At 41.3% G+C, this 25,014-nt stretch overlaps 1 protein-coding gene and 2 pseudogenes across 3 annotated transcripts in view; 2 read left to right on the top strand and 1 right to left on the bottom strand.

Moving 5' to 3' along the window:
- The window catches only part of CTTNBP2 (cortactin binding protein 2), a 158,946-nt gene that overhangs the window by 124,805 nt on the left and 9,127 nt on the right, over nt 1-25,014 (top strand). For all 3 annotated transcript variants that reach the window (XM_029233780.1, XM_029233781.1, XM_029233782.1), the window contains 7 exons: nt 7,333-7,419; nt 7,497-7,596; nt 17,288-17,440; nt 17,612-17,799; nt 21,087-21,265; nt 23,510-23,709; nt 24,064-24,246. In XM_029233780.1, the coding sequence (XP_029089613.1) occupies nt 7,333-7,419; nt 7,497-7,596; nt 17,288-17,440; nt 17,612-17,799; nt 21,087-21,265; nt 23,510-23,709; nt 24,064-24,246 (1,090 nt within the window). The remainder of the gene's footprint in view (nt 1-7,332; nt 7,420-7,496; nt 7,597-17,287; nt 17,441-17,611; nt 17,800-21,086; nt 21,266-23,509; nt 23,710-24,063; nt 24,247-25,014) is intronic.
- On the top strand, nt 4,210-5,938 carry LOC114901809 (annotated as a pseudogene).
- On the bottom strand, nt 19,483-19,583 carry LOC114902126 (annotated as a pseudogene).

Genomic DNA, 25,014 nt, shown 5'->3' with positions numbered 1-25,014 from the left:
AGTGGTTGGGAGTCCGCCTGCCGATGTGCGGTACACGGGCCTCTCACTGTTGTGGCCTCTCCCGTTGCGGAGCACAGGTTCTGGATGCGCAGGCTCAGTTGCCATGGCTTACGGGCCCAGCTGCTCTGCGGCATGTGGGATCTTCCCGGAATGGGGCACAAACCCGTGTCCCGTACATCGGCAGGCGGACTCCCAACCACTGCACCACCAGGGAAGCCCTGATCTTGGCTTTTATGGTTTCACTAAGCTAATTTTTAAAAGCATATAGTATGGGTGTCCCTCTGTGTGTGAAGTATAATTTCTCTTGAATTCCATTATTCTCTTACACCTATTCTATAAAGAGGGACCTCAGCAAATGCTTAAAACCCCTAACATGAAAGACTGGTTTTGTGTATCCCTGATGCTAGATGTGCCAATATTGTTTGGAGGGATTTTACATGAATAAGTTGACAGTAACTGTATTGTATGTGGCTCTAAAGTCATATATAAATCAGTTCTTTAAAAATTAAGTTCCGGAAGAGGTTGGAATGAACATCTTAGCTATAAAGCATGTCCTTTTATTTTATAACTATTCCAGTTTTATTAGCTTGGTAATGACCTTTTATTTTTCATTCTTTTTTAAGTTCAGCATCTCAACACAACTTGGCCTAAAACCGTCTCAGGGTAGCAGAAGCTCTTCCTCAGACTCTGACAAGTGAAGCTCCAAACGAAAGTTGAAGTTTATTGCTTTAAAATAATGCCACAAGTCTGAAAACACATTGCAGGTGCTACATTGACCCTAGTGGAGACTATAGCTCCTCTGGTAAACTCCATTCTGCAGAAAAACACTGTGGAGGGAAAAAAATAAAGGGATGGATGGGATATTGTGGAGGTCATTGTTTCCATTTAATCCAGAAGTCATTTGCCTCACAAAGCACTAATTGACATGTGATAAGAGCTTCCTGAATAGGCTGTGAAGACACAAGAATAAAAGGGATTGGTACCAACTGTGATCAAAAAGCCCAGTATCTGTTTCTTAATGAGCAGAAATGTCACTGTAAGCATGCACTTAGAAGATAATTCTGGTGACTACAATTCACATTTTAGAAGTTGAATTTGTTTTTCAAAAAACAGATCTCCTTTCAACAGAATTCAAATATTTACCTCCTCTTCCCCCCCAAAAATCTGTCTGCCTTCCTGTCTGTCCATCTATAATACCTACCTACCTACCTACCTACCTGTCCACTTTTAGAGCCCTCTGCTGGAAGCATGGAGCATGTATATTTATTATACCTCAGATCTTGCTATTTGGAGAAATATGGTAGCACTAGAACAGATAAATATGTTTTCTTGGCATAGCTTTGCATGTTTGCACCAGTCTCAGTAGAGCAAGAGGCTCCCATAATTAATTTTTTGTTCAGATCTTAAATGGTAACCAACACAACTGTATCATTTGATGAGGCAGAACCAAATACCATTAACAAAAAATTGATAATGCCTGAAATGAAGAGAAACCTACTAACAGGATGCATGCATTAGAATGTCTGAATGATCGGGAGGTCTTTTACCTTGATTTACGTACTGAATTCATTTATTTATATTTTACCTTATTCCAGAAAGGATAATAGAGTGTGTGAACAGAAATGCTTATTGCTAGTGATGGCCTTTCAATGAAATTTTAAATGAAATGTTTCCTGTACCTGAGAACCAACAATCTGAGAAAAAATGAGGTGGTGGAATTGAAGACAGCTTATCTGTGAAGTTGGGTCTCTTGCTGTTTATATGATTTCAAAATCAATCTTAAGAAAATGTAGGCAGTTTGACATGATGGCTATAAAGAACACTCGTGTTTTCAAAAGTGAGACAGGATTAAATAGCAGTGCTAGTTGAAAATCTCAGGGCTAGAATATTCAGTAAATCTTGAAAAGCTGTATCCTGTTCCACTGGTGTGAAACAGTCCATTCCTTGTGAGAGAATTTCTACACTATAAGTCATGGCAGTTTGGGATTAATTTGGAGAGCTCAAGATTTCTGGTTTAAAATTGCACCTGGCAAGTACCTAACACACAATTTCCCACTAAAGTACTTTTTAAAAGTGATAAAACTTCACAATAACAGAAAAATAGAACTGAGGTCTTCCTTTGTCCAGAATCTAGAAAAAATTTTCACTAACTTTAGGGGCAAGAGAGTGTTGGGTTTACTTTATTTGAGACCTACCTGAGATTTATTAGGAAACCACTTTTATCTTTCTCTTACCATCTTACTAATGATTCAAAAAAGCAAGATTTACAGCAGTTAGAAAATTGGGCATGTTTCCTTTACTGCCTCTGCTTTTTGCTGCACCATGATATTATCCTCCACCCCCTGTCAACACACGTCCTTCCACAGCCATTCAGAGTTTGGATCCGAGAAATCCCTGAGCAGGAAGTCGGCGGGCTTTGGTGAGACACTGCTGCATCCAGGAAGTATATTATATCAGCACTCTCGGTGGGACGGGTACAAGAGCATCCTGCTTCCTGTACTGCAGTTCATCTCATGCATTTGTCCGCCCAGGTGGACAGCAGAAGTTCAGTCCACTGCAACCAGTGCTGGATGCTGGAGTTTAACTAGAAATTATAGACACCAGCCCGCCATTTGTCCAGTGACCTAAGGCAGGAGTTCAGCTGGAAAATCAGTGGACAGCGAGTGAAATCAGTGATGGTCCACACATCCTGCTTCACTGAAGAATTCTTCCTGCGGTTTCACAGTATATGAATACCAATGGCAAGTTAACATTGTACCTACGGAAGAATACTGCAGAACAGAACAGAGTTATCCTTCTGAAAACTCAGAAGAACACAGCTTAAAAATAAAGAACAGAGGAGTTTGGAAAATTATGTTCATTCTCTAGAGAATGCAAGGGGATAGATTATGAAAGCAGGGCAAGAAAGCCATGATAGAGTGCAGGCTAAGATTAAAAGGAAGAAAGTTGGAAAGGAGACGGATGAAGCAAGGAACTATAAGAACAACTAAAAATGCAATGGCATCATTAAAATTGCCCTTGAGATCACAGAGAGCAAAAGTGAGATGGTAAATGAATGTTCCATTCAGGGCTATGAAAGACTAACGTGAGGAGTTCACTCCCAGGAGGCAGAAGAGAAGGACAGAGAGAGAGAAATGAAGAGAGAAGGGGACAGGTGTCTTTACAGAGAACAGCAAGGGAACTTAAGCCTTGTAGGTGTTCCTTAGAATTAGAACTAGAAGAGGAGAAATTAACAAAAACATAATGGAAGAAAAATTTCCCAAGCCAAAAAAGTTTGTGCATATCAAAAGGATTTACCATATTGCATTTAAAATTGGGAGAAAGAGGCCGTAACTATATAAATCTGGGCAACTTTTTTTTTTTTTTTTTTTTTTGCGGTACGCAGGCCTCTCACTGTTGTGGCCTCTCCTGTTGCGGAGCACAAGCTCTGGATACGCAGGCCTAGCGGCCATGGCGCACGGGCCCAGCCGCTCCGCGGCATGTGGGATTTTCCAGGACTGGGGCACGAACCCGTGTCCCCTGCATCGGCAGGCAGACTCTGAACCACTGCGCCACCAGGGAAGCCCTGGGCAACATTTTTAAATGAAAAGTATAATCTGTGTATCCCCAAGCTTCCCCATCACATAGGTACAAATGAGAACATATTATTTAACAATTCTTCTTTAATAATAACTTACCCCTGAAGTCTTATGGCTCTATGGCCTCACTGTCTAAGAAGCAGAACCTCAACTGAACTTTTTAGGTTACTGTCTCTCCCATGTCTCTGGAAGAGGCCCTGTCCCAGTCTTGGTCCTGGCCGGCATCTCTACCGTTGCTTGGCTCACAGATTCTCAGTACCACGGAAAACAGCCCAGGCCAGCCACTGCTGAGTTCATCCTGTGGCTTTAGGATCCTGATGTTCCTCAGGCAGCTACAGCCACTGTCCTGTGTCTTCCAGCCACAACTCTCCGTGTTGGTGCCCTACCCACAGTGTGAATCTAGCTCTTCCCTTTTTTATGGAAGGCTTAGCAATGGTGGAGTAATATTTAAACTCAGAGAAAATCAGTGGTGGCTACCAGATAAATTGTCTTTCAGAGCCTAAAACCCAGTCCCAAGTGCAACATCAAGGGACCCCTTTAAGAATCACTTCTCTCCTTAGCTCATTTTCAGACACCCAGTGGTCAAGACTAGTTTTCTTCCACTTTCTAGGAGTTCCTCTAAGTTTATGTCATGGTCTCCTGGGACGCCAAAGCTCAGGTCTTAAAGCCCCCAGGTAAGGAAGGAGTTCCCTCTTCCTCCCATGCTAAGGGCTTTCCCTCAAGCCTTCCTCTCATATCTCAGAATCTGCCTTTTCCTGTAAGGATCCAGGGGCATAGTCACTGTCTTCGTAGAAGTCTACTCTGGCTACCCTCAAGGATGTGCCCTTCCCCTGTTATGTAAAGGGGACAAACTCATCAGAGCACAGCAGAGCAACAATAGCACAAAGATACACATGTTCTTACATTGTCCTACTACAAATTATAGAGAGAACAGACCCTGTTGTGTCTAACACTTCTCTAAGTATGGGTGGCTCAATCCTCATATATGAGCTTCGTCAACTGTACTGGTTAGATAAGTGCTACACCTACACAGGTGCTTTTCTGCAAGACCTTTCCAAGAAGAAAGCTTCTCCCCAGCATGTGGGCTGGGAGTGGGAACTCAGCCCTGGGATCATGGATGTGGGAGGCTGACCTCCCCTCCACATTTTACTCCAAACGTCATGGCCCTTGACATACATAAAAGGTCATGGCTTTCTGTCCCAGCACCCACTACATCTCCACATGTTCTTAGGCGAGATATCCTTATACATGAGGATAAAGATTTTTTTTAGACCCTATAGGCTTCCAGGCAAGAGATTTTCATTTTTACAAAGTAAAAGTATCAGTCATTCTCTACCTAGATTTCTGGAATTCAGTGCTTTGAAGAATGGGATCACATAGTTAATTCCAGAATTGAATACTCACGAAGATGTCTTTTATGCAAAAAGTCAACACAAAGATATCCTCTGATATACAATAGCTGTAAGAAGATTACACCACTGTATCCTTAAAAACCAAATACAGGCGCCTGCGCTTTGAGCGGCGGCGGCGGCGAAGAGCGCTCGGGCGGAGCACTCTGCTTTCCTGCGCGGCCCCGCCTTCTGCTCGGCCCTCTGGCTTCTCCCCATACTGCCCTCAGCCCGCGCACCAGCTGGCTCCCGCAGCCCCAGCGTCGTGGTTAATGATGATGAGCCAGGTTATGACCTAGATGTATATTGTATACCTAATCGTTTATGCTGAGGATTTGGAAAAGGTGTTTATTCTTCATGGACTAATTATGGACAGGACCGAACGGCTGGCTCGAGATGTGATGAAGGAGATGGGAGGCCATCACATCGTGGCCCTCTGTGTGCTCAAGGGGGGCTATAAATTCTTTGCTGACCTGCTGGATTACATCAAAGCACTGAAGAGAAATAGTGACAGATCTATACCTGACTGTAGATTTTAGTAGACTGAAGAGCTACTGTAATGACCAGTCAACAGGTGACATAAAAGTAATTGGTGGAGATGATCTCTCAACTTTAACTGGAAAGAATGTCTTGATTGTTGAAGATATAATTGACGCTGGCAGAACAGTGCAAACCTTGTTTTCCTTGGTCAAGCAGCATAATCCAAAGATGCTCAAGGTTGCAAGCTTGCCTGTTAAAAGGACCCCTCAAAGTGTTGCATGTAGACCAGACTTTGTTGGATTTGAAATTCCAGACAGGTTTGTTGTAGGATATGCCCTTGACTATAATGACTACTTCAAGGATTTGAATCGTGTGTGTGTCATTAGCGAAACTGGAAAAGGAAAATACCAAGCCTAAGATGAGAGTTCAAGTTGAGTTTGGAAACATCTGGAGTCCCAGTGAATCACCAGGAAAATTATCAGACGTTCTAGTTCTGTGGCCAGCTGCTTAGTAGAGCTTGTTACATGTGTCTTCTAAGAATTTCATCCGTTTTGTATTTTAGAAAGGTCAGTTGCTGCATTCCCGAGCTCTTCATTTGCACTATGAGCCTATAGACTATCAGTTCCCTTTGGGTGGATTGTTGTTTGACTTGTGAATGAAAAATCTCTTAAACCACACCACTATTGAATGACAATATTGAAATTGTATCTGTAAGAAACATTGAAAGAGAAGAATGTATTAGTTTTTTAATTGGTATTTTAATTTTTATATATTCAGGAAAGAACAGAAGTGATTGAATATTGTTAATTATACCACTGTGTGTTTAGAAAAGAAGCAGTCAGTTTCATATCAGTGACAGCATTTAGAGGTATCTTTATGTTGGATAAACCATATGTCCTGGAGTTATTTTAGTAGGTTTCAGTAGTATTAACTGTATTTTCCCGCTTATTCAGATTATTTCTGGCGAATCTTTGTCAACAGTTCCTTTTAAATACAGGTCAATAAGTTCTAAAAACCTGCCACTTTTTGAAGTCTTCAGTGTAAAAATCCTTAAAATAAAGGTTGTCTCTTTAAAAGAAAAAAAGAAAAAAACCAAATACGCATCAACTATGCAGAGAAAAAAGCTGGAAGGAAACGTAAAAATATTTACAGTGGTTGCTTCAGTGATTTCTATTCTGCTTCTTTATTTTTCTTTGTATTTTCCAAAATTTCCTGAAAAACATTCATTGCTATTTTAACCTCTGAAAAGTAAAATATGCATTGGGAAAATTCAAACTAAAGAGCATCTGTAAGGGATAATAAAGAAAAAAATTATGGAACATCTGCAAGGGACAAAAACATGCTAGGAATTGTGTTCCCAGCTAATATACTGAACCTCAGTGTAGAAAATGGAGGAAGAAGAAGTATGCTCTTTAATAAAATGCTGTCTCTTGCTATAAATATGTAAGTACTATATAAAATGTAAAATACTATATAAATAATATGTTTATCAGTGTTTCACATTAAAATGAAAGACTTCACATGCCCAATGAATGAAGCTAACCCCTAAAATAATTTTTTTTTTTTTTTTTCCGGTACGCGGGCCTCTCACTGTTGTGGCCTCTCCCGTTGTGGAGCACAGGCTCCGGACGCGCAGGCTCAGCAGCCATGGCTCACAGGCCCAGCTGCTCCGCGGCATGTGGGATCTTCCCGGACCGGGGCACGAACCCATGTGCCCTGTATTGGCAGGCGGACTCTCAACCACCGTGCCACCAGGGAAGCCCTAAAATAATATTTTTAATCTTTTGAAAGGCTGGTGACAATCAGAAAGGAAATTCTACACTTGTGTACCACTTTTCTCTCTTCATAGCATTTTTACCTAAGGTTTCTTCTTGTTTTGTTCATAGGTCGAGCAATATCATAATGTCATTTTCCACGGCCCAGAAGGAAGCTTGCAAGACTACATAGCCCATCAGCTTGCACTCTGCATGAAGGTATGGATCACTCACATACCCTCTCCTTTTCTTTGAAAACACAAAAGCGTATAGAACTAATCACTCTCTTATCACAGCACAGGCAAATGGCTGCAGGATTCCCCTGTGAAATAGTGAGAGCTGAAGTGGATACTGGTTTCTCCAAGGACCAGCTAGTAGATCTGTTCATCAGTAGCGGTAAGACCATCTCAGCAAACTGAATTGTGATAACCGAAAGGCATGCCCTTCAAATAAGCCGTTATACGGAAATAAATGTTGTTGCTTGGGGATCAATTTAAGTTGACTTTTCAATTATGGAGCAGCTGCGGGATGAAAACTGGGAACCCAGGTGAGCACTTGCAAAAAATTATTTTCATGTACATACCATTGCATCTATTGCACATCCTATATTTTTCTTCTTTTGTTTATAAATTATCTGTTGGGAGCATACTACATAACTGGCACTAGAGGATACCAAGGGAGGTGGTGGTGGGAGCAAGTCCACCTTAGCAGAACTAAGCATTGCGTTATTAGTGCAGTTTAGAATTGCACGGTGATAGTAAGAAGATAGGTTTTTAATAAATATTATTATTATTCATAAATTCTCTACAACGAAAGCACCCCTATTGCTGCACCTGGGGTGCACTTCTTTCTCCACGTCATTCTTAGTATGCCATTTGCTGGCACTTTGCTAAACACATGACATGCATTAATTAACTCATTTAATCTCCACAACAGCCCTATGCAAGTTGGTATTATCTCCATTTCAAAGGTGAGGAGAACAGGCATAGAGAGTTTAAGTAACTTACCACAACTACATAGTGGCAGAACCATGATTAAACATGTTTATTAATAAAAGTTTTCAAAAATTTTCTATCTTAGGCTCCAGAGCATAACACCCCAAGCTTCAGCACAGGTGGAGTTAGTGTAACTCTGCATAGTATATAGCATGACTAGTGAAGTAAAACTGAAATGGACCAACCTCTGGTCTCCAGAGGCTCAAAACCACAGGGACCCTGGGGAGCGGGTGAAGGAGGGAACTGTGAGCTGGGTGAAGGGTGAGTTGAAATGTGAATTCAGGTCTCTTTTTTAGGGAGAATGGTGATTCTTATCTTTGGAGCTGTGATCAAGGGAGATACCTTGTGGCTGGGACAGCTGGTGACCAGGTTGAGGAAGAAGGAAATTACCAGGAGTTCCTAAGTCAAGAAATAAAATTAAGAGGCAGGTTTAGAGGAGAACTGAGGAATCCACAAGCCTAGAAGCACATTTTGGGGACAAGAAAATCCCACCAGAATCTGAATGTTGCTCTAGTACTCAGGCCAGTCTTTGGCCAGAAACTAGTGAGAGTAAGCTACAGAGAAAAGCTGTTTTCTCTAATGATGATACTAACAATAGCTAGTGTTTATTAAGCTTTGACTCTGTAAACACCCTGATTTATAAACACTTGAGACAAGAGGTTAAGTACGCTGCAGTGAGGACGCAGTGGATCCTGCAGTGAGGATGCTGCACAGTCGGACTCAAACTAGGCATTCCGGCTTCTCAGCCGGACCCGAGTCACTGCCCACCGCTGCTCCTCAAAAACTCACCTGCCAAAATTTTTTTTTCTCCCCTTAGTTTTATAACAAAAGCCCCCTATGGTTTTCAGCATTCAGTCTTGCTTCATTTTAGAGTAAGAAGTTAAAATATTGTGCTCTCACCCTATCAGAGTAGATAGCAATTAGACTGAATGCTGCTCTAAACTTAGAGAGCTAGAAAAAGAAAAATCTGAGAGCAGTGAATTAGGTCAAGAAGGATGCGAAGGTGACCAACTCAGCATTTCTAAATCCTTGGGGAGCATCTTCTTAGAAAGAACTCTTCTTCCTAATTTCTCAGTTTGGTGAGTTTCTTGGCACCCCACAGTTGGAACTCAGGTCCCCCTGGCAGAATTGAAAACCTAAATGCCCATAGGTGCCAAAAAGCCACATTAAGGGGTGAAGCAGGCTGGTTGGGGCTGGAGGGGAGGGGAAGCCTGTCTCCATCGCCACGAGGGCAGCAGCTCCCAGCTGCGAGCAGCTGAGTGTAGACTCAGTGACGTGAGGTCTTGTGACTTGGAAGAAGCCAGACATCCTGGTTTTTAAGTGAAAATTTGGGAGGTTTTTCTTTCAATGTTTCAATGTTTTCAACTGTCTTAATTTTTAAGCCATGTTAGGACCGTCTAGAACCCCCAGGTCCTCTGAGTCATGGACCCCTCACTCCTGTCCCACAGCCAGTCCATGGTCATGTCCTTCCAGATGGATCTCAGTGTGCCTTTATGCCTCCTTTTACTATATTTTGTCTACTTTCCTGTAAGTGGCTGCTCTGTCTACCTCTTGTGCTCCCTGAACAACCTTCACGGACCACCAGACACCTGATTAAAAGCACTCTGTGATTCTTGACTCCCACATGCCCCAGTCACCCACTGAACTACATCAGTCCCATTCAGGGTCTTCCATTCTAGGACACTGATCCACTTAATTTGCTTATCGGACCCTTTTTAATTTAATTTAATTTTTTGAGATATAATTGAGATACAACATAGAGTAAGTTCAAGGTATACAATTCGTTGGGTTTTTTTTTTTTTTTGCAGTACACGGGCCTCTCACTGTTGTGGCCTCTCCCGTTGCGGAGCACAGGCTCCAGACATGCAGGCTCAGTGGCCATGGCTCATGGGCCCGGCCGCTCCGCGGCATGTGGGATCTTCCCGGACCGGGGCACGAACCCGTGTCCCCTGCATCGGCAGGCGGACTCTCAACCACTGCACCACCAGGGAAGCCCCAATTCGTTGATTTGATACACTTCTGTACTGCAAAATGGTTACCACTGTAGCATTAGCTAACATCTTCATCACGTCACATAATTACCATTCCTTTCTTACAGCGAGAACATTTAATATTTACTCTTAGCAACTTTCAAGTATACAACAGATACAGTATTAACCCCTGAAACTTATTCGACTTACAGCTGAAAGTTTGTACCCTGTGACTGACATCTCATTTCCCTCACCCTCCAGCCCCTGACCACCACCATTCTACTCTTGTTTCATCAGTTTGGCCTTTTTAGATTCTACGTACAAGTGATATCATGCAGTATTTGTCCTTCTCTGTCTGACTTATCTCACTTAACATAATGCCCTCAAGGTCCATCCGTGTTGTTGCAAGTGGCAGGATTTCCTTTTTTCTCATGGCTGAATGACATTACATTGTATATGTATGCCACATTTTCTTTATCCATTCATCTCTTGATGGACAGTTAGATTGTTTCCGTATTTTGCTCTTGTGAATTATGTTGCAGTGAACACAGGTGTGTGGATAATCTCTTCAAGATCCTGATTTCATTTGCTTGAGATATATGCCCAGAAGTGGGATTGCTGGATCATATGGTAGTTCTATTTTTTGTTTTATTGAGGCGCCTCCGTACTGTTTTTCGTAGTGGCTGCACCAATTTATATTCCCACCAACAATGTGAAAGGTTCCCTTTTCTACGCATCCCCACTAACATTTGTTAACTCTTATTGATGATAGCCATTCTAACAGTCATGAAGTGATATTTCATTGTGGTTTTGATTTACATTTCCCTGATCGTTAGTGACGTTGAACCTGTTTTCCTGTACCTGTTGGTCATTTGTATATCTTCTTTGGAATATCTGACCCTTTTTAAAAATAGGTATCTAAGTTCCAGCAGAATACAGTATTTCTTCCTCACATGTCCTTTGCTTTCCCACCGTCCATGTCTTTGTTTATGCTGCAGCTTTCATCTAGAATTACTCTAAAATTTCATCTAGAATAAGCATACAAACTGCCCCCCCACACACACCCATAACTACTGCATGGCAGGTACTATGTAAAGTACTGTGTGGTACAGGCCTGGTTAAAATAGACATGGAAGCCCCTGTTTAAATACTCTGAGGACACCCCCAAGTGAAGGCTTGTCTGAGCCCTCCAGGTATGCCAACTACCTCTGATGAACTGCAGTAGGCTTTGTTTACCTCTGTGCCCCACCTAACTATAGTTCAAGGCGGTGAGGATATTATTTGGGCTTTTGTGTTGGTCCACACACACATGTTATGAGCTCCTTGAAGGCTAGTAATGTAGCTTATTCTTCCATTCCACCTGGTACACTGATGGCCAATAATTACTTGTTGAATGAGTGCATGAACCTGATACAAGAAGTAGCATGCGCAAAGAAAAAGGGAATGTTAATCATATTTAGTTGTCAGCAAGTGGAAGAACTTGCTAACAGTGGAGGTAGAAAGAAGTAAGATTAGAGAGTGCAGTTGTTGAGACAGTAGTTGATGATAGGGCATAAAAATAGAGTGAATTGGATTTGAAAAAAGGAAGTTTTCAAATGACAGACTGAGGCCAAAAAATCTCCACTCTACTCTCTTATGTAGGAAATAGTGTAGCATCTCCAAATATTAAAGGATTTTTATTCTGTATTGGGCTTAGTAATTTATATGTATGAAATCCCTCTTTCTTTTTTTTAATAACAAAAGTAAGGTGTAAACACAAGATTCACCTGCTGAGGCCTTGAGTGCAGTTATCCAAGTTAGCAAGTGGAGCTTATCATAGATCCCTCATTTGACTTATTCCCCACGTCTGGTCAGTCCTGAGTTCTTTTGAATCTGCTTCCTATATCTCATCTCCACCTCCTGCTCTCTAGTCCCCCTACCACCTATCATTTCTTGCTCAAGGGCCTATGGAGGCCTCATCACTAACCCTTCTTATTTCCTCTGCTTTCACTCCTTCCACAAGCCCTCTGCAGGTTTCCAGAGGGCTCACCCTAGAATAAAAAACTGCTCATGACAATTTCCTGCTGTTATACTCCAGTGGCTCCAGAATAAACGCTGAAGGTCTCTGAATGTTACATCAAGAGCATTACCGTCTGGCTTTGGATCTTACCCTTGCTGCTGTCCATCCTCATCTTCTAAAACTCCATCCACTGTCACCATCATTTTCATAGCAGTAGGCCCCACTGCTGCTGACTGGTGGCCAATGAAGAGATCATGGAGAACGGAGAACGTACACTTTGAGTAGATGGGGACATCAGAAGCTTCTGAGCAGTGCCAGGGAATCACAAGTGAGCCAGAGGGAAGGACCGGTGGTGTGGTGTCGCTTCTTTTGTAGTGCAGAAAGCCCCTAGCAGGGAATTTTCTTTGGTCAAAGGGTGATGGAAAAGGACAGAATGTAGAGAAGGCTGAGATCTGGATCAGAGAAAAGGAGCTTCTAGGCTGTTCCACTTAAGCTTTTAGAACAATTAGAGGACAGGAATTATGTATCAGCTACTGTCTTGCGTTTTTTTTTTTTTTTTACGAAGAAAGTAAACTGATCAAATCATATGACAACCAAGTGAGGAATATACTGATTCATAAGGTGTTCTGAACTTATTCCTGGTTTCTAACTTTATTTTCTTAAAAAAAAAAAGTTTAAACTACTTATATTCAGCTGGAGGATAGAACGTTGAACTTTCATCTTCCAATGGGCATAGCACGTACATTCCTTATATGTTCCTCTCTACGACTCTGTAGAAGAAAGCCAGTGAAAAGAGACACAGAGAATGAATAAAAGACGTGTATGAGTGAAAAAATACAAGAAGGAAGAGTAGCAGATTTGTTTTTAAATAATTAGCTTTAAGAATCTAAAACTTATATGGAGACTAAAATGGCGCCAGTGAAGAAAAGAATGTAGAACAGAAGATCAGTTCAAAAAGAATGGTGTAGCACTCATGCAAGCAGTGGGTATTTTGTGTTTATTTTAAAATAACATCTTCCTTCTCATATTGACTTTTGTGAGAGACCATCACATCACATGGCTCTATTATTTGGTAAGGAGGGTCTGAACGTGTATTAGAATTGGGTCATATTTCTCCTCAGTATAAGGTATTGAGTTAGGTTAGCAAGACAGATACATTTTAAAATTACATGTGACAGTGGTAGTAAAAAAAAAAAAAAAATTAAACACTAGATTGGTATTTTAAAATAATACTTAGGATCCCTGAGAGAACTTTCTACTTCAGAAGTAATAAAGATAGAATTACTGTAACAATATGTAATTGAAGTCTACATAAATGAGTTTCTTCCTTGAACCCTGCGTTACCGGAGGCTCTTTGGAGGTCCTTCCCTTGCTTCTCATCTGGACTCAGAGCATCATCCCTGCAGAGCCTTGTTTTAAGTGGACAGTGTAAAAGATGGGCTGCTTCCATCTCCAAAGAGGAGATTATGGACTTGGGGTCACCTTAGATATAAAGGAGTTTGGATTTAACTATAAATGTGATATGTTAATTATTTTTAAGCCAATGAGTCTTGCTCTAGAACTAGCTATCCAGAACTTATAATACAAGGGTATGAAAAACTGGACTATAGCCCTGAGCCTAGCCAAGTCTGATTAAGATTACTGACCTCTGGAGAGGGGCAGAGCTGACATACCTATAAAGTTGGAAGCAGGGGAAAAAAAGGGTAGATTAGTTTCAGAAATAGGGCTTTGAATTAGCATGGGGCAAAGGGAATCCAAATGGCTGACTTTCCAACAATAGGCCGAAAGGAATCTCTGGCTGTAACATGGGGTGAGTGGCCATCTTATGTCTCCATGAACCCTGATCAGAGGCTGAATAATCCTTCAAACCCAAAGGTGTAATGAGTTTCTGTTTCTGTGGTTGGTTAATATTTTAGAATTGAAACCATGTTAAATAACTTGAACTAGACATGCTGTTTCACAACTAAAATGAAATTTACATTTGGACCAACTTGCTTTAGGTTGTTGAACTTAAGTGGTCCGATGGAGAAGCAGATGTTACTGAAAAAACTGAACATATGAGGCCAGCAGTGTTGAAGACAAAGCTTTTCACCAAAAAACCCAGTCTGTTTGACCCTTGATTGGTACCTCAGAGGAGGCCAAGATGAACAAAGATGAGGTGGAAACCCAACCCAACTGTTATGAACAGCACTCCACACCCTTTTTGTCTAGGGCACAAGCTGTCCATTAAATGTGGGGTTAATTAAGTCACTGACAATACAGTCCTTGCTTGTGGACTCAGGAGGATGAGTTTGTGTCTTTCCAGGAGACCTCCTGCAATCCTATAAACTCGTTTATTTCCAGCCTGAATCCTCCCTTGCTGCCTCCATCCTTTTGTCCCAGCCCCTGCTGGACATCTCAAGAGCGATGCCTCACTCATCACTCAGGCCTGAAACATAACCCATCACCACCTCCCCCTGCCTCAAGTGTTTTCCTGCTCATGGGCTCTCTGTCTCCATTCACTGCATGGCCTCTTCTCCAGTGGGAACTTCTGAGTTGTCTCTGCTATTCCCTCTCTGCCCCTCTCTCAAGACATCAACCACTGAGCTTTGCTCACTCCGTCTCAGACTATCCTTTTGTTCTGTGCCTTGGCCCTGGATGAGGCTCCTGTTACCTCTTGTCCTCACCTCAGCAGTAAGAGCCTGTAGATGGGTTTTCTTGTTTCTTTGCTCTCCTATCAATTCTTCACACCAGAGTGAGATCTCAAAGCAGGAGTCAAATCTTGTTTATCCCCTCTTTAAAGACTTCCACTGATCCCCAGAGCTGGTAGTTACTCCCTTCTGACATGACATCCTGGGCCTTCCACTTTTCACTTGTGGCTGCGTTCTGAGACTTCATATCAGCAAGTATTAACCCTGACCGCACATAAAATGCCAATGCCCCAGGCCCAGCACTGACCGACTACATCACAGCCTCTGGGGCTGGATCCCTGGGGACTGTAATGTGTAGCCCAGAGTGAGGACACAGCCTGCTGCCCTGCTGCCGACAGATGGGGCTCCTGGCTTCCATTCCGCTGATGTGACTCTGTACCCAAGCTCCCAGCCTGTCCTGACTAGACACATGTATCAGCTTTGAGCTGTCTGTCATGCTACTCTTGCAACTATTCTGACCTTGGTTTGAAGCCCTCGTCCCTTCTAGGACTGAGCTCTGCCTGGCCTCCATTCTTCTGCCTATGCCATTTCTTAAACCTAGAAAGCCTTCTTCTGATCTGTCAAGATGCCATTCCTCATAACGGGTCCAGTTTAAAATGCCACATCCCCCCAGTTAGAATCAGTCACCTCCAGCATGCCATAGTGGGGCACTGGAAAACATTTGTTGAGATGCAGTTACATGTTCCTGCAGACACATTCTAGCTAGAACTAGCCATACACTTAACACAAATCAAGGCAAAACTGGAGACCTTCAGTCGTTAGTTACAGAAAAGCAGATACATAGACCATTCATCCTGGTCTGGTTTTGTTGTTGCTGGGTTTGGTTTTGTTTTTTTAAATCACTGGGTATAAAAGATTTGTTAGTTTATCGTTGTTTTAAAAAACTATAGGTTTATCATATTTCATAAAAAACATATTTTTGAAATAACACTTGAACCTGAGAAGCATAGAACTGTAGCACTCTTTACTAAATAGCTCTGTGGAAGGGGATGCAGCCCAGACACTAGTGTAATAGCCCCAGCAAATACAACTCAGTTGAGAGGTGGCTGGCTTTGTTTCCTGTCTTCTAGTTTTTAAAGGTTTATAGCATCCAGAAGAGCTATTTCAGTCTCAGAAGATTCATTTACAGGGACTTCTTTTGAAAGTGAAAATGTATTTGTGTCTATAGTAACTAGGAGGTGGAATGGAGTATAATGTACTCTCATAAGTGTTTGTGAAAAGTGGAATACTTGACAAAATCACTCTCAAGCATTTTAAATTAATCTTTTTTGCAAGGTTAACTTACCTAAGACTAGGGCATCTTAGAATCTTCTAAAATGTTAAAAAGTGATTTTTTTACTCATTGGTATATAGGAAGTATTATTTATAAATACATACATATGTATATATATATATATATTTCAACTACAATATTAACAACATTGGACTGTTTCCAGTTGCCAGGACACTGTTTCAGTTACATTTTATCCACTGACTTGTCTTCTACATATAATAGCAATCTTCCATTTACTTTCCGTCTTTCACTTTCGGTTGACATGCAGTTCAGCCCCCCGTCTTTAGTGTGAGGACCCCTAAAATAAGACTCACAAGTCCAAGATCGCGGTCCTTCCTTACCACTGTTTCTGAAACCTGAGTCAAATCTCTTTAACCTCTCTGAGATCTGTAAAATGAAAGGAGGGACCTGCTGGTCTCGGAGGTCCTGTCTCCATAATTTTATGAATATTTTACATATGTGTAATTTAAAGATCATTTAAGGATTTTAACATTTTGTATTCTGAAATACCCATCTATAAAATACATACTGCCTATTTTTACAGATCAATGAATAATTTAAAATAAAATTGTCATTTAACCACTGACCGGGTCACAAAATAGAATTCCCAGCTTCCAGAATGGGCCCATGTGCCCCACCCCTGTTCACAACGAGTGGGGCACATGGAGGTAACCACTAGTCTGTCTTCTGTGATAATCATTTCTTTGCTTTTTTAAAATAGTTTTACTATCTATGAATCCCTAAATTATAAGGTTAGTGTTGCCCCTGTTTGAACTTCAAATGATAGCATCATATTGTGTGTAGCCTTTTGTGATTTGTTTCTTAATATATCGTTTGTGACAGGTCTTCATGCGGTTGCTTGTAGCTGTAATTTGTTCACTTTCATATCTGTTGTATGAATATACTCCTATCTAGTCTATTGTTGGTAGAGATTCGAGTTGATTCCATTTGGAATCTGGTGTGGAACTAATGTTGGATCATTGTGTCTGTGTATCTTCAACCGTATTCAGTAATGCCAAACTGTTTTCCAGAATCCTGTACTCTCCCAGCAATGTCAGAGCATTCCCGTTGTGTCACGTCTTTGCTAACACTTAAATCTTTGCCAGTTTTTATAGGTTTTTGTAAAATCTTTAATCACTGAATTTCCTTTTTGACCACAGCATGTCTGATCCCAGTGAAACAATCTCCTGCTAACAAGAAAATCATCATCATCTTAGAGAATTTGGAAAAATCTTCATTGTCTGAGTTACTGGGGGACTTTTTGGGACCTCTGGAAAATCGCAGCACTGAAAGCCCCTGTACTTTCCAAAAAGGTAAAGATGGTAGAGAGACCATGCTGAGAAGCAGGCTGCTTTGAGATCCTTCTAATCTTTCTGTTTCCCAGAGCACATGTTATGCTTCATGGTCGTCTTTCTTTCACTTATTTGAACTTGTCCCCTACTGTGGCTTGCTGAGGTTGGACTGTTGCTTTTGGTTTGTTTCAGGAAACAGAGCGTCCGAATGTTACTACTTTCATGAGAACTGCTTTTTGTTGGGAACCATTGCCAAGGCCTGTCTCCAGGGCTCCGACTTGCTGGTGCAGCAGCATTTCCGCTGGGTACAGCTGCGGTGGGATGGCGAGCCCATGCAGGGGCTGCTGCAGAGGTTCCTAAGGAGGAAAGTCGTGAATAAGGTAACAAACCACAGGCACAGCCTATTGCTGGGAGAGGGGCCTTTAGTGTCAGGTGACCCAGGCTTGAGCTGTACCACTTACTGTGTGGCTTCCAGCAAGTAAAATTTGGGGATATGCAAGGGTTAAATAGGATAATGCATGTAAAACCCATAGCAGTTTCTGGACTATATTAAGTATTTCAAAAAACAAATAGGTTTTATTTTTTTTTATTAACTATTCTCGAGGAGTCTCTCCAAGTTCTAAACGCTGTGGGAAACAAGATTAGAAAATTAATCACTCTTCTTAAGGAAAAGCTACTGCTTCCTTGGAGCCTTCATTATCCATCACTCAAGCTAGTTTTAATATTTGTTACAGTGCGCTATTAAAAAGCCACATAAAAAAATTAGAAATCTCTATCTGTTGACACATTTTCAAGAATAATAATCACTTTTAGTGATTTTTCAGAATAATAAAATATTCTGTATTCTATCAAGATAACAAAATTAATTCAGTGCTGACCAACTCGAGTATATCACTATTTAATATTCATAAATTGGGCCAGTAGCTGAGTGTCTGGGTGGACTTGAAATAAAAGAGCTCGATTTAGCAAGATTTTATCATTTAAGCCTGCACAGTTGGGCCACACTTGGAGGACAGAATCTTCATTGTATCAGCACAGGATTTTAAGCTGTAGGTAACACAACACCCCACTGCTAGCTGCTTCACACACACAGAAGGCTTTTTTCCCTTACATAACCAGATGCCTTGCAGTAGGTGTTGATGATGTCCATTCACACCTCTGTGATGTCAGGTCCCAGGTCTGGGTGAGTCTCTTGACCTCCCTTCAGGATTGCAGGACTTTGGGCATCACGCCCTCACACGAACTTGTTCACAGGCAGGAAGCAGGATGCTGTGCAGAGAGGGAACTTCGGCTTCCTTTGTCTCCTCCTTATCAGGGGGAAAGAATCTTTTTCTGAAACTCCCAGAAAGAAGATTTCCCCTGAATGGTTTCATTCACCAGACTGGTTTCATGCACACCTCTCCACCAGAGACCTTGGCTAGAACTACCTTCCCAAGGCCAAAGCTCTCCACCAAGTTCCTGAACAAAATTCAGTGTCCGTTATGTTAGAGTGTGTGAACGTACATGCGTTTGTGGAGTTGGGGCCATGGGAGGCGGGTGGAGGGAGAAGTGTGGGATGGGAATGCCTTTGGTAATTCAGTGAACAGTGCCTGCTAGTGGTGATTTGCGTTAATATCTGAAATTCCTAATTGAATCAGAAGTCCTCTGTCCCCAGCTCTGCTAAAGTCAGTTGCCTGGTCGTAAATATATTCTTTTGACCAAAGCACATCTATTATATGACCTCAACCAGTAGGAAGAAAGGTGAGGCAAAGACAGTCATAGGTATACAGCTTTTCAGATTATTGATACTTCCATTAACTTCATCACTATTAATATTTAAATCTTATTGCCAAAAAATTCACCTAAATAATTGCAAAAGATACCAGTTTTTTTTCTTAAAAGACTTTATTATTTTTAGAGCAGTGTTAGGTTTACAATAAAATTGAAAAGAGGGTACAGAGATTTCCCATCTACCTCTTGCTCCCCACACATGCATAGCCTCCTCCATTATCACCAGAACGGTGCCTTTTCTTATCAAGGAGGAACCTACACTGACACATCAAAATCCCTGGTTTACCCAAGAGAAAAACATGGAACGCTTCACGGATTTGCGTGTCTTTCTTGTGCAGGGGCCATGCTAATTTTCCTTGAAAGGTACATCTTACCTGGTAAAGCATACCTCTTTTCCCTCCTCTGGCTCTCTGGTAAACATAGTTTGAAAATGATTGATTTTACTTATTTGGAAAGGAAAGTTCCAAGCTTCAGGCTCTACACTTTCCTCCATTTTGTTTGCGAATGGGCCAGTGGGGTGTGCTGTGAAGAATAGAAAGGGGAGGGGAGGTAATGCCTTTCATTTATCAGGAATCACTTCAAGTAGGTTAATAAAAACGGATTCCAGAGTAGGAGTACAATGGGAATGAATGACTCCTGCAAAACGCCAGAAATCTTGTAACTGCAGGATGGAACCAAATATTTTGGGGCACTTAGAAGCACACTGGCACGTGATCAAAATTTCTTTTTCCAGCTCCTTACAGGGATATAAGTAAGCAGACCTTTTTTGGACAATACCAGGCTTCTAGTATTTAATAAAAAATAGTTATACTTTCTTTAGGAGGAAATTAATATTCAGCTATTAATTGTAGCACATGATCTCATTCTCGCTGGAAGAGGATCAGAGAAAGTGGGAGAAATATGATTGTTCCTCTTTTGAAGAAAAGGGAAACTACGATAACACATCCCAAAGCCTCATGTAACACAGTGCTGTTACTTTAACGGAGCTGCTAGAATCACTGAACCACTCTTTCATTTTTTCTAGGCCAAATTTTATCCCTTCATGTAGGACATAAAAACATTCATGTATTATCCTCAGTCTTAATATCATAATTCCTTGGTAAAGTAGAGATTTATGTGAATCTGCTTTCTTATAAAATACAGAGTCAATTGCTGTATCTGACTTCTAAATATTTGAGAGATTCCTCCTCATAGTAAATAAATCTTTGTCCTTTTGTGACTCCTCTGTACTACCAAAAAGGGACCTTTTATAAGATATAATTCAACTATTCAACTATAAGATATAATTCTCCCATTCAGCTGTGTGTGTTATACAGTATTACTTAAAATTTGCACATTTTAAAATTTGAAAACATACTTCTTTATGCTGTCAGAGCATTTTGATGAAGTTAGCATTTTAGCTGAGCCTTCCTTCTAGGGAAATTAGAAGTAATACAAGGTGAACATGCCACAGATCCAGGTATGCCATCTTATAACTTACCCAAAATATTTAATGTAATTTTAATTTCATTTATTCAGAATCCTTTTTTGAACACCTGCTATTTGCAAGACCTTGTGAGGAATTCTATACACATGTGAAAAATGATTTCTTCCTGAATTGATGTTTAAGAATTCATCCAAGTAAGACACCTCATCCAAGGTGTCTTACTGCACTATCATGTCTGAATCCTTTCATTGCACGTAATAAGCTACAGATCTGTATCTCGTGCTAACACACGTCATAGAGTATGTTATTGCCTAGCCCTCTTCCAGCCACCCCAAGTGAAGGTAAAATCAGATTTGGCTACAGTTTTTACAGTTTGAATTTTTATATTTTTAGTTTTGGAGTGTTTGAAACAAAAGGACAAGAAGCACTGTTCTAAACCAAGCCCGCGTCTTCCCCCCTCCCTGTCTCTAGTTCAGGGGTCAGGTGCCCTCTCCCTGCGACCCCGTGTGCAAGACGGTCGACTGGGCCCTGGCTGTCTGGCGCCAGCTCAACTCGTGCCTGGCCCGCTTGGGCACACCGGAAGCACTTCTTGGGCCAAAGTATTTCCTGTCTTGTCCTGTAATCCCCGGGCACGCCCAAGCGACAGTGAAGTAAGTGTCATTGATCCTTCTTTGCCTATTTAAAGTAGAGCCCTGGCTGATTGGGAATGTTTGGGGGTGAGAAAGCTGAAGGGGCCACCTTGGGCCCCCTCTTGTCATGAACACGGAAAGCCATTGCCCTGTGCTCTTGTCAGAGGACGACCATGACTCGTGTGGTGGGTACTTCCTAAGGAAACTATTTTGCTAAGACTAGATGGATCCCAATTTCCCTCTGTTTACAAAACTTTCATCAGACTCATGTGCGACTTGCTGGGCAGTGTCTCCTGGGGAAGGCCCACATGAGACATTAGGTCAAGTATCCTGTAACCATCCCCCTACCCCACCTCCTAAAAAACCCACTTACATTCTGTCGATGAATTGAAAAGCTTCCTCTTTCATTAATGAGACTTACGTACTTACTGTGTTTTAGAGCAGCTTATGAAAACAGACATATATACAGTAAGGTTAATGAAATAGAAAATTAGAAAAAATTTGTCACCATCCAGCTTACTTAGTGAGGGTTCTGTGATTCGCTGTTAGATTTGATTCTGTACTTTCTGGCATCCTGGACAGAAATCTGTTTTGGAAAGCGGGGTATGCAGATAATATGTCTTCTCTATTGTAAGACAAGCTGTCAGTTTAATAACAGCTAATTGAGGGAACACAAGAAGTGCTATATTAAAAAGTATACAGCAATTTCTTGTTAAAAAGCAGAAATACATTTATTCATTTAATTACCCCTTTCTTTATCAGTATCATGAGTAAATTTAAGCCTTTTTTTTTTTTTTTTTTTAACATCCAGAGCCTCAGGATTCTTAGGAACCAGTTTTGGCCTTTCCTGTCTGCTGCATGGTCATTGTCAAGAGCTAGAGGCTCTGAGATTGTTACCTTATCTGCAAGCTGACAGGTTAGCCTGCCACATTCAGGATGTGGCTTCTGACCCAGCACTGCATCACTCAGAGCACAGCCACAGCCTAGGCTTCGTATTTGCATTGGTTTCCCCACCTCCTCAGGCCCTATGGGGTGATGCATAGTGGCCCAGGTGGATGCTGGCTTTGCATCAAAGCTGTGGAACTGTGAGCTTGGGAATCGCCCAGTTTTCTAACGGGGATGCTGGCAAATCTGCCCAGGAAGGAAATATAACTTTCATTATCGTCAGGAAACAAATCTGCCCTCTGCTCCAGAAGGAGACACTGTCTCTGTTTTTCTAAGTCGGTTTACGATACTAAAACAGCCTTGAAAAGATAATCCAGAGCAACAGCTGACACAAGAGGTACAGAAATGCCACGGAGAGTTCGCTCCCAACAGCCATATTGAGGAGCTGCCTTTTTAAAAAAAATTATATATTGTTTTAGCCAAAGCTTATATCATCTTTACCCCTTCAACACCTTTAGGAGTACTTTTTTCCTGAACTGTGTGTCACTAGACATTAACAAAGCAGGACAATAGATGCTTGATACTGAGTAAATAGTTTTAAGGGTCTTGAAAGGCTTATGTCAGTATCTAATAACTTTGAAAACTTTCCTATTCTGGGAGATGGAGTTTTGTCTACAGCCTTTAACTGTATTAACTGTTTCTTAATGCTGCAACAAAGCGTAATCTTTTTTGAAGGAATTTTGATTGGCAGTAAGTGCTCAGCATCTGGGCTGAAGTCCCGCAGCAGCTACAGCTATTAATGCAAAGAGTCCACCTGAGGCCATAGCTGGTTGATCCCATCCCCTCTCTACAGGGCTAACCCACCACTGTGTAGACGCTGAGCCCTTGCCTTGGGGCAGGCAGATTTAATTTGCCAGGGATCATAAAATGTATCCCAATTGCAGAAATACTAAAATACAATATACGCATCTTATTAAGGAAAATGGCAAGTAAGTTTAAGCTATTTAGACACAGACTTTCAGGAAATCTTTTTCCAGACTTTTTAGTCTATAAGGTTTTCCATGTATTTTTTCCCTTTCCATATATTTAATTTTATATGTGCATTCATTTACTCAACACTCCAGCTCTCCAGGATCTTATAAAGAAAAAGGTGAGAGACATGTTAGCAGTTTCATTTGAAATACATTGTGTTTTTAAGGCAAATTCAAACTACTTTGGTGTTGGATAATTTCACGTATTCCAAAATGACCTGGGAAAGGTAGCCTGTCCATAGAAACACTTAGGTTTTGTTTCACAGTCTTCCAACCTGTTCCCCGTAGAGTTGTGTGTGATTCCTGAGAGGCTTGGTCCTAACTGTGAAACCCACTCCTCTCTCGGAAGGTGGATGTCTAAGCTGTGGAATGCTGTCATTGCACCCAGAGTTCAAGAAGCAATATTGTCAAGAGCCTCTGTGAAAAGACAACCCAGCCTTGGGCAAACAACTAAAAACCCTAGCCAGGGACAGCAGGCTGTGGTTAGAGCTGCTCTCAGCATCTTGCTTAATAAAGCTGTTCTGCATGGCTGTCCCCTCCAGAGAGCAGGTATGTGGGTTCATGCTGGGAGGAGAGGAAATTCACACTCTTATGTAATGCTTGCTTGAATTTGTTTTTAAGGCGCTCTATTTTCTCTCTTTGTAATGAGAGAAATTATCTCCATGTAATGGATGTTGCACAACACAGCTTTAGAACTCTCTCTTTTTTCATTACTGGCTCATGTTTAAATACCAGACTTCAAAGTAAAGTTTGCTGGTTGACAAAAAGCCTGCTTGGGTATTACAAGCCTGTGATTTTGAAGAGGCTATTTCTTTAAGTATTGGAAATGCTGGATTTTACTTGACTCTGAAACTGCATTATTGCTTCTGTCCTTTTGACAAAACATGGTTTATGCTGTTTCAGAGCTAGACCAGCATACAGCTGATTTCAAAGGAGGAAGTTTCCCTTTATCCATAGTTTCAAGTTACAACAGTTGCAGCAAGAAGAAGGAGAGTGGTGCCTGGAGAAAGGTGAGCACCAGTCCTCGCAAGAAGTCTGGCCGGTTCTCTTCACCGACCTGGAACAAGCCGGACCTGAGTGAGGAAGGTAAGGGGGGCAGGCATGTCACCCACACGTATGTGGGCATCCATGAGGTGGTTTCTGAATGCAAACGTGCTTTATTTTTATCACTCTGCATTCAACAAAGCAAAATTCTGAGTATTTCAGATACATATTTTCATGGAATAAAACACGTGGTAGTTAAACTCCAAAAATATTTGAGAGCCCCCTACCTGAAAAAATAATCTTTCATACTAGAATTCTGAAATTAAATCTTTACCATGTTAATGGTCATCTGCTTTTTATTAATTTGATTTTCTTGGGATGCACACAATTATATTTATGTAATACAAATTGACACATAAAAGGAAAGAAATATGCCAACATGCATTCCTGAGCCAACCTTAAATTTTTAGAAGTATGTGTTATAGACGTATTTGATACCAGTTTAAGGTCTTTACAAGTGAGTCAGCTTTACACATTTTTTTCATACATGGGATGTACTGTGTACCAAGTTTTATTCTAAGCACTGGAAATAGAGCAGTGAAAACAGGAGGTAAAAATAGCCCCCCTCATAAAGTTTACATTCTAATAAATTATTAGACCTCTTCCTTTTGGCTCTGATAATAGCATAATCAGTTGTACAAATTTTAAATGTCCTCCCTAAAGGCAATCATATTTGAAAAGATGTTCCAACCTCATATGCATTGTGGATTTCTGTTACATGTAATTGAGGTCTTCAGGAGCCCCCTTGCACCCCAAAATGTTCTGTTTTATGTAATTTTATGGCAAGTTGACAGCAATGGGGTTGCTAAA

This window comes from Monodon monoceros, unplaced genomic scaffold (assembly GCF_005190385.1).
Source record: "Monodon monoceros isolate NGI ecotype Baffin Bay Population unplaced genomic scaffold, NGI_Narwhal_1 Super_Scaffold_2, whole genome shotgun sequence".
Classification (NCBI taxonomy): Eukaryota; Metazoa; Chordata; class Mammalia; order Artiodactyla; family Monodontidae; genus Monodon; species Monodon monoceros.
Note: the sequence above shows the minus strand (reverse complement) of the source record. Positions and strands in the feature narration are given on the sequence as shown.